We start from the raw sequence: 8,681 nt of genomic DNA on the forward strand, positions 1-8,681 counted from the left end.
TCTGTCAGAGGCCAGGGCTGTCACAGCTGCCCCTCCCCATGGGGAGTCTCTCTTAGTAATACTCCTGGCCTTGACAATTTGGATGTGAATTTATTGAAATGCCAACCAGTGAATTTCCTTATAACAGAAAATGTCAAATTCACATGAGAGATGACTATAATCCAACAGGGCCGCCAGCATAGAATTTAGTAAAATGTGGATTAGATCAGGCAGAAGCAATGGGGGGCATCTATACCTGTGTGCCAGGGCTTCCCAGGTGGTGCCAATGGTAAAGAACCTGCCTGCCAATGCAGAAAGACATAAGAGACATGGGTTCTGTCCCTTGGTCAGATATATCCCCTGGAGGAGCACATGACAGCCCACTCCAGTATTCTTGCCTGGAGAATCCCCATGGACAGAGGAGCCTGGCAGTCTGCAGTCCATAGGGTTGCAAAGAGTTGGACATGACTGAAGCAACTTAGCACGAACGCATGCATACCTGTGTGCACTTGTGAAGGCTGAGTTACAGGAGATGCTGAATATAATAGAAACAGTGACTTGGAACTTCAGGCATCTCCTGAAAAGACTAGCCAATGGAATCACAGAGAGACAGAGGTCAACTAAAAAAAAGCAGGACCACAGAAGGGCACAACAGATTCCTTGAAGAACCCAGAAGTCCAAGTAATTGGAATAAGGTAGCACGTGAGCCTGAATAGAGCCCAGAGAGAGAAGGTGCAATAGGCACACAATTACCACCAGCACTCAGGTTACCCAAAAGAGGGGTCCAAGTTGGACTTTTCTAGAAAAGGTTCCACATGTCGCTACTGCTTCTGGGATAAAAGCATTCTTCACCTCATCCACTTCGGGATCAATCTCCCACCAAAGCCTCACATGTTAAACATCTGATTGGCCTTATAGAATGAATTGTAGCATAGGAGGCAATAAATGTTTAGCTCAGAAAATTGGACAGTTATAATTTATATTCACTCCTATTTCTCCATCTTGAGATAGCTCACTCATTCTAATTAACATGGGAGTGGGGATAACACTCACCACCCTCTTGCTCCTCCCACCCACGCCATCTCCAGCTGGAAACTCGTTCTCTCCCAAATCCCAACTAAGAAAACCAGTTGAACGAGGTCCTCTCTCCCCCTGCCAGTTAACTAGAAAATCCCTCAGGGTTGGGAAGGATGGGAAAAGTCAGGAGACAGACCAGGCCAGACCACTTCCCATCATTCAGCAGCAGGGGATTGACTGGAGGCCAGGCCTCTGGTCTCTGAGGCTGATCTACACCAATTTCTTGGCTTTAAAGAAGCTCTTGAGGTGCTGCATCTGCCAGATGCCGGTAGCCACAAGGATGAGGGTCTGCAGGATGGACCACCACAGCACCCTCTGATTGGTGCTCTCACTGGTCTGCCGGAAGCGCTCCTCTCGCCACTGTGGGAAGGGGAGGAGGAAGGCATGTGGCTAGAACGGAACTGACCTCCAGGGGAAAAGTTGAAAGAACCACTCCCTGGCAGGGTACACGTCTGCTGTCCCAACTGGGCCCAGCCCAGCCCCTCACCCTCTGGTATTCCTGTTCCTTCTGGATCTTCTCAACCTGCTCCACCAGCTGCTGTATCCGCAGATGCAGCAGGGTCAGCTTGTCATTGGCCTCAAGTTCCATATAATCATTGGTGTGTTCACCCAACTGCATGTCCAAGTGAATGGCCTGGGGAGCAGAGGAGTCAAGGGTTGGAGGTCAGGGAGCACCTGCAGGAAACCCAGCTTCCACACACTAGTCTGGGCCTGACTGAACTGAGCAGTTCATTTCCTCACACTCAGTAATGTGGGGACAGCCCTGCTCCAGGTGCCAGAATCCCAAATCAAGGCCCTGCTTGCATGGACTTCCAAGTCCAAAAGACAGACGGGACAGAACAAAATGTGCAGAGAAACCAAGGTGTGACTCAGTGTTTGAGACAGCCAGCTTCTAGGAGATCTGTGTCAGTGGGAGGTGGTAACGAAGAGCCTGGGAGCATTCAGCTGCCAGACAGCTCTGAATCTCACATTAGAAGCTTGGGCTTCATTCTAGAGATGGCAGGGGGGCCTAAGGATGGTTTTAAGTCCAAGTGACTCCCTCCTGGGTCCCCTCTCATTCTTCAGGACCTGTTCTCTTTAGGCTTACTTCATGGAAAGCCCAGCCCTCATCAAGAGGCACCACCTGTGGAACACTTCTCACCCCAGGGATTGAGACATTGAGGACTGGTGACGTTCCCCTCCATACTCACCAGTTTACCATCATAGAAGAGGGCGAACCGGATGGACTTGAGGTGAAGGCAGACCTGGTGCTCTCCTGGAGACTGGGAGGTGAAGGTGAAGCTGCCCCGAGGGCCATATTGGCGGGCCAGCAGATTCTAGCAGAAACAGCTTCTGGTGAGCACAGAGAAATGGACCAGAAACCTGCTTCTAAGAGAGGAACTCTGGGGGTATCCCAGGTTCTGACCCACTGGCCAGACCAGGAAGGAGGGTGAGAGAAATTGGCATCTGTCCAGGTTTGAAAATCTCAGATCCCAGCACTGCCAATACACAGTACTCTACAGTTTGCAAAGAGCGCGACCTTCCTTGATTCTTCCTCCCTGTGAGGAGATAGTCCCTCGTCTAAGAGAAGGAGGGCTAGGGAGGACTAGGCATTGACGCTGGAGACCGCGGATCTGGGCAGGGGTCGGTTGAAGGGGGCGGGGCTGCAGGGAGTCAAGGCCTGCCTCACCTTGTTCTCAGGGTCCTTTACAAACACGAACAAATTGATCCACTGCGGGGAGGGCTGGTACTTTTCCATAGCAGGGTCGTATAGCTCGGTCTTGTAGTTACCTAATGGAGAAGCAGCCTGGATGCATCTCCATCCACAGTCATGACCAAGAGCCCACCACGGACTTTTGGTCACAGGAGTGGTGGTGGGTGGAGGAACAGGAAGATCTGGTCTGGTGGGGCCTGACCACAGCCCTCTGCCTCTCTCTTCCCCTCTCCAGCCCTGCTTTTCTGCTGTTATCCGGATCTGGCTCACTCTTGCCTCCTCCGTGTCCCCAACCCCTGCACAGGCAATGGAGAGGGTGCTTTGACCACACAGCCGTCCACCTGTTTCCCACCCGTGCCCTCCCCGGGGCTGATCCCGCGGGCCCCATCTCCCACTCCCTCTCAGGGTTCTGGATGTGGGTAGGGCAAGGCCGGGACTGGCGGGGCGCGCGCACCTATGACCACGGTGCCATCAGGGATCTCCTGAATGAAGCACTTCTCCTCCAGCTCACGGACCTCGAGGTAGAAGGCTCCTCCGCCGCCCGCCAGCGCCAGCAGCTGCCCCAGCAGCAGCGGCAGGGCCAATCCGGCTGCCCTCGCTCGGCTCCATCCCAGCCCGGGACCGGCCCGGGGCCCAGGGCCTCGTGTCCCGCAGGCCCCCGCCACTTTCCCAGGCGAGCCGGAGGGCCTCTGCGCCCCGCCTGCGGAGACTGCGAACTAGCGCACAGACTACAAATCCCAGGAGCGCCAGCGCGGCCCCGCCCCAGGCGCGTTCCCGCGAACCCGCGTTGAGGACGGGCCACGCGAGCTCCCAGCCCGCCAGCGAGGCGCTCTAGAACGGTTTCCTTGCCTTACCTCGCTTAATGCTCGCAGAAACCCAAGGAGGCAGGTGCTCTTAGCGCCATCTTGTTGATGTGGTAACTGAGCCTCAGAGAGAGGAAGGAAGGGGATTGCCCTCTGAAACTTGCAGAGCAGTTGCCAGAGATGGGTGGCTGGACCTAAACCTCAAGGAGGTGAGAAGTGATGGTGGACGGAATGGTGAGACAGAATCAGAACTGCATACAAGCCCCATGGAGTTCAGAGGCTGAGATAGTAGTTCAGGAAAGGGAGGGAGAAATGTCCCTTTTATGGAAGGGGTAAGTTTGACTCAGGGCTTCGCAGGTGGAGCTAGCGGTGAAGAATCTGCCTGCCAATGAAGGAGAGGGAGAAGACACAGATTCAGTCTCTGGGTCGGGAAGATCCCCTGGAGGAGGACGTGGCAACCCACTCCAGTATTCTAGCCTGGAGAATCCCACGGAGAGGAGCCTGGTGGGCTACAGTCCACAGGGTCGCAAAGAATCGGACATGACTGAAGAGACTTTGCAAACACCCAAGTTTGACTCAAGCTCTGAAAAATGGTTAAATCTCCCTGAGCAGCGAGGGAGCAAGAACCACTTCAGTGGAAAGACCTAGAATTACTTAGCAGCAGTGGGACAGTTAAGGTACTAGAAAGTTTATGGGAGGGGGGAGGTAAATTGGGCCAAATCACTGAGGGGGCAGGAGCTGCCAGGCCCACTTGCACAGCTGGAACCCTTCATCCATTGGGACCAAAAGAAGAGATCGTGGGTGAGCCTGGAAAGTGAAAGAAGGCAGCAGGAATGCAACTAGGAAAGGACAGGGAATATACAACTGAAAGGTGTGGGAGAATGGGGTCAACATGACAAGATAGGGACCCAGGAATAGCAAATCTCAAGAATTCCAAAGCTCACAGGCAGTGTAAATAGGCAGTGTAGACCCAAGCATCATTATAAAGCAGTAATCTATCCAGGTGGTGGGATGAAGTCCTCCACCATCTCGTACTTGGTAATAATATATACACATTAGTTTATTCAGCAATATAAAGTAATGATGATGAAAATAATAATATTCTTTTATTCTTCTGTGCCAGCCACTGTTTTAAACACTTTTAAGTGTATTAACTAAATTAATACTTTTAAAACTTTATAAGGTAGACTCTAATGGGATTCCAGTTTAACAGGTGGAGAAGCAGTGGCAAAGAAAAGTTGAGTTATACTTGCCCAAGGTCATCCATCTGATAAGCCACAGACATTTGCTCACACAAGCTCTGGGCAAGACCTTATGATGCATATTGGACAAAAAGATGAATAAAACCTGTCTCCTTCCCTCTAAGAGCCCACTGAAAAGCAAAGGATCAATGTCAATACAGTATTTTAAGATTAATGATATCTTTCAGTTACCAGAAATGGTCCCCTCACTTTAGCAGTGTGGCCCATTGGTAATTCTAGGGGAACGTTTTTGTTCCTTCATTGGGAATGGTCTTTAACAAAAATGGCAGATGCAAGTGTTAACAAAGGCAGACACTTTAGAAAGGTCAATTAAGACAACAACTGAAAAGCATCAGTTGGATTTGGAAACTAGTTGTTCACAAACGGCGTTCACCAGGAGCTGGGAGCAGGGATGATGACTCAGGGTTTGGGAGACTGAGTGGGGTGCTGTCCACGGTCCTGAATGGTGATTGCCAGTGCCACTGCCTGCGTTAAAGGACTGGTTTGGTTTTTGTTTTTGCTATTGTTTTTATATAAAATTTCCAATCCCTCATGAACCAATGCTTTTGCAAAACAAAATTTAAAAAAATGAAACATTATGTGCTTGGCTGTCACATCAACGTTAAATTTTTACAAAAGTTTCTAAACACTCAATTTCTGTACTTTATCTCTTTGAAGATCTATAACAAATGCTCATGGACCAACACTGGTCCACAGTGAATAGTACTGTTTCATAGCCAGTGGTCAGACTGCCCACAGAATCTTCTAAAGGGACAAAAGTGTAAAATTATTAGGGGCTGCAGAGACATGCATGTAAGAAAACAGCATACCAGCAAGATGTCAAAATCAAGAATTCAGATGTTGGGAATGGTGACTTGGTTTCCACGTGGCAAAAGTGTTGTTTTGATGATAAAACCTGTTTTTAAGTGATGACAGGGTTGAGAATATAAGAACAGAGAGGGATTCTCCCACTTGACAGTGATCTCATTCCACACTGTCAAGACCACTGTACCTGGGTGTCATTTGTGAGATTCAAAAGGAGATATTGGGGGAACTACATCTACTTGCCCTGTCTGGGGTTCCCCCAAGATCTAGTCTCTGCAGACCTCTACTACGTGCTGTGCCCTTTTTAAGGGATGTTCCAAACTCCCATTGCTGCCCTCTTTTTCACTTGCCTAATTCCTATTCACCTTTTCAAGTCTCAAGTGCAGCGACACTTTCTTAGGTATTTCTAATCATGGGTTCCTTGGGGCCTTGTATTAACCATGTTGAATTACAGCTGTCCATTCATACTCAAGTCCCTTGGGGCTGATGGCTAGAAGGGATAAAGACAAGTTTCTGCCACAAATTTATCTCTGTGCTCGCCAATGCCTAACAAAAATCCAGGGACAACGTGATTGTGCAATGGATGTTTGGTTAGAGAAAGGGAAGAGAGATGAAGGAGAGAAAGAAGAAAAGTATAGAGAGAAAGGAAGGGGAATAGAGAGAGGAAAAAGAAAGAGAAATTGGAGAGAGAAAGAGAGAAGAGGGAAAGGATGAAGGGGGAAAGAAGAAAGAAAGGATGAAGGAGCTGGGAGAGAAAGAAAGAAGAAGAGTAATGGTGAGTCATAAGCACCGGAAAAGCCAAAATCTCCACACCTGGTGCCTGGCTTTTCTTGTGATGCCCCCTCCTCATTATTCCCATTAGGCATCTCAAGCTGAGGATGGTGAGGGTGGAGGCTTATCAGGGTTACAATGTCCTGCAGCTAAAAGCAGAGCTTCCATGTGTAATTCTGCTCTGGTGCTGGGTGGATTCTGTTGGTTTGCTGGTGACCTCTGCTTCATCCCCAGGATACCACAGTGCCACTGTCCTTTCTTCTGGTCCTTTGGCCTCTACATTCCTCTTCCTCCCTGGCCTGTAGAAAAATATTCTTTGTGACCATCTCCACAAAGGTATTTCCTATGTGTGTTCTTTTCCTGTGCTTTCTGCCCCAGAACACCTAGGCACTGAAGGGTGTGTATAAGAACAGTATCATTCTGGATCTGGAATCAACTACACTTCTTGATTCAGATACCTCCTGCTCCCAGGCTGACATTGATCCCTCTGACAGAATTCTTCTACTCCTGGTGAGTTTTCTCACTGTCTTCCTTTCCAGTCCATCTTTCCTCAGGGCTTCGGGCAATCCATCTCACGGGTATGTGCCTGGCTTGGTCCTCCCTCCTTTCTGCACTGCAAGGGTTCCCATAATGAGAGCAAATCAAAGGGAGTAGCTGGGCTATGTCTCAGTCCCTGAGAATCAGGTAGCCATTGATCCCAGGACTCAGAAGACTACTAGGGGTAGTGTGCCAAAAACAATATACTTAAATAACACACTTAAGTCTCAGCTCTACTCCAGCCAAAATGTCATTATACTTTCCCACAGTAAAATGTTTGCAGCATCCTCAAAGTTCTCCACCATCTTCCAAACATCTTTTCTGGATGATTAAAGAAATGCACAGACTTGGCTAAGGCACCAGAACTGCACCAGGACTCCTCTCTGGGCTCTGTTTTAACCAAGGGAAAATCCTTTCCCCTCATGCCTGAGGTTGTATAAATGAACCTGGACATGGGATGCAGCTTTCTCAGACATCATCTACTGTTCATAACTCTTTCTGCCAAGTTCCTTAACTGGTAACCACTCCTGCCCTTGACTGAAGACTTCCTCTCCAGTCTTTCATACAAATGGGAAACCCCATTCTGTACGTTCAAAGATCATTCATTGTCTATAATGAGATAGAGCCCAGGGGAAAGGTGGAGGGAGGAGAGAGGAGGAAGACGGCAAATGCAGACAGTGACACTTCCTTACTTCCACTTTCTCCCCCTTTCCTCTCCTCTATTCCCTCCCCTCTGTCCCATAACACCTCCCACCCCTCCTGTTTTTAAAATGCAGGTTTTACTATTATTTAGGCATGGTGAGGCCTAAAGATAGGAGATGGTTGCTATTGAAAAGATAGTTTGGGGACTTCCCTGGCAGTCCAGTGGTTAAGACTCCGTGCTTCCTCGGTTCAATTCCTGATTAGGGAACTAAGATCCCTCATGGAGCATGGTGCGGCCAAAAAAAAAAAAAAAAAAAGAAGAAGAAGAAAGAAAAAGAATAAGGATGAAAGAAAGAAAGAAAAGATAGTTTCTTACTCACAATTCTCAAGAGGACTGGTTACACCACATTATGCAGGGCCACATGGGGAAATACCAGGGTTGATTACAAGGCAGGAGTGAGGGGAAATCATGGGTAAAAGTCTTTATTGTGGTTTCCATGGGAAGGTGTAAGTGGTTGGTTAGTTTGAATAATTTCAGCAGTCTCTGTGGTGTTTTGGCTTTCCTTTGTTGTCTGGTATCTGACCATGGGGTGATTAGGGCAGGAGAAATACTAGTTTGGCGCATGAGAGTTCAATAAAGATGGTGGTTGAGGGCGGGTGGTGGTGGCAGTGGTATGTGCTTTGGACTGGTTCTTTTGCATCTGAAAGATACCCTCTGAGTGGAGTTCTTTGCTATTTCTAAGAACTGGCTCACCCTGGGAGGGGCAATGAGGGCCCAGATGCCAGAGCACCAGGACCACAGAAAATAAGAAAATACGGTTAATACACTCCCAACCAGAGTCTGCACCACTGAGTCTCCAAAAGATCATGGCAGCATTCTCATCCCAGCTACACTGAAGGCTTTACAAACCAGGAGATGGGGGTCAGAGTGGGAAGGCAAGAATAGAAAGGTGTGTTACAGTCCTATCTTCTCTTGGACTGGAGTGGAGCAGATTGGGGCTGAGGTTAAGAGGAAAGTAAGACAATTGGGTTTCTGCTGCTGCCATGGCCAGAATACTGCTATACCAAACCTGGTAAGTCCCAGTTATACCCAATCTGATAAGCCCCAATCAT

The 8,681-nt window shown here is 48.8% G+C and overlaps 1 protein-coding gene across 1 annotated transcript; it reads right to left on the reverse strand.

The window, feature by feature from the left end:
• Positions 1-1,266: 1,266 nt before the first annotated feature.
• LOC136157274 (transmembrane emp24 domain-containing protein 9-like) lies at positions 1,267-8,681 on the reverse strand. The gene is made up of 6 exons (XM_065919222.1): positions 8,639-8,681; positions 3,204-3,449; positions 2,726-2,826; positions 2,247-2,372; positions 1,544-1,690; positions 1,267-1,416 (listed from the first exon to the last, which is right to left on the reverse strand). Exons 1-6 carry the CDS (start codon positions 8,679-8,681, stop codon positions 1,267-1,269), a joined length of 813 nt encoding a protein of 270 aa, XP_065775294.1.

The sequence above is a fragment of the Muntiacus reevesi genome, chromosome 1, assembly GCF_963930625.1.
Source record: "Muntiacus reevesi chromosome 1, mMunRee1.1, whole genome shotgun sequence".
In the NCBI taxonomy this organism is placed as follows: Eukaryota; Metazoa; Chordata; class Mammalia; order Artiodactyla; family Cervidae; genus Muntiacus; species Muntiacus reevesi.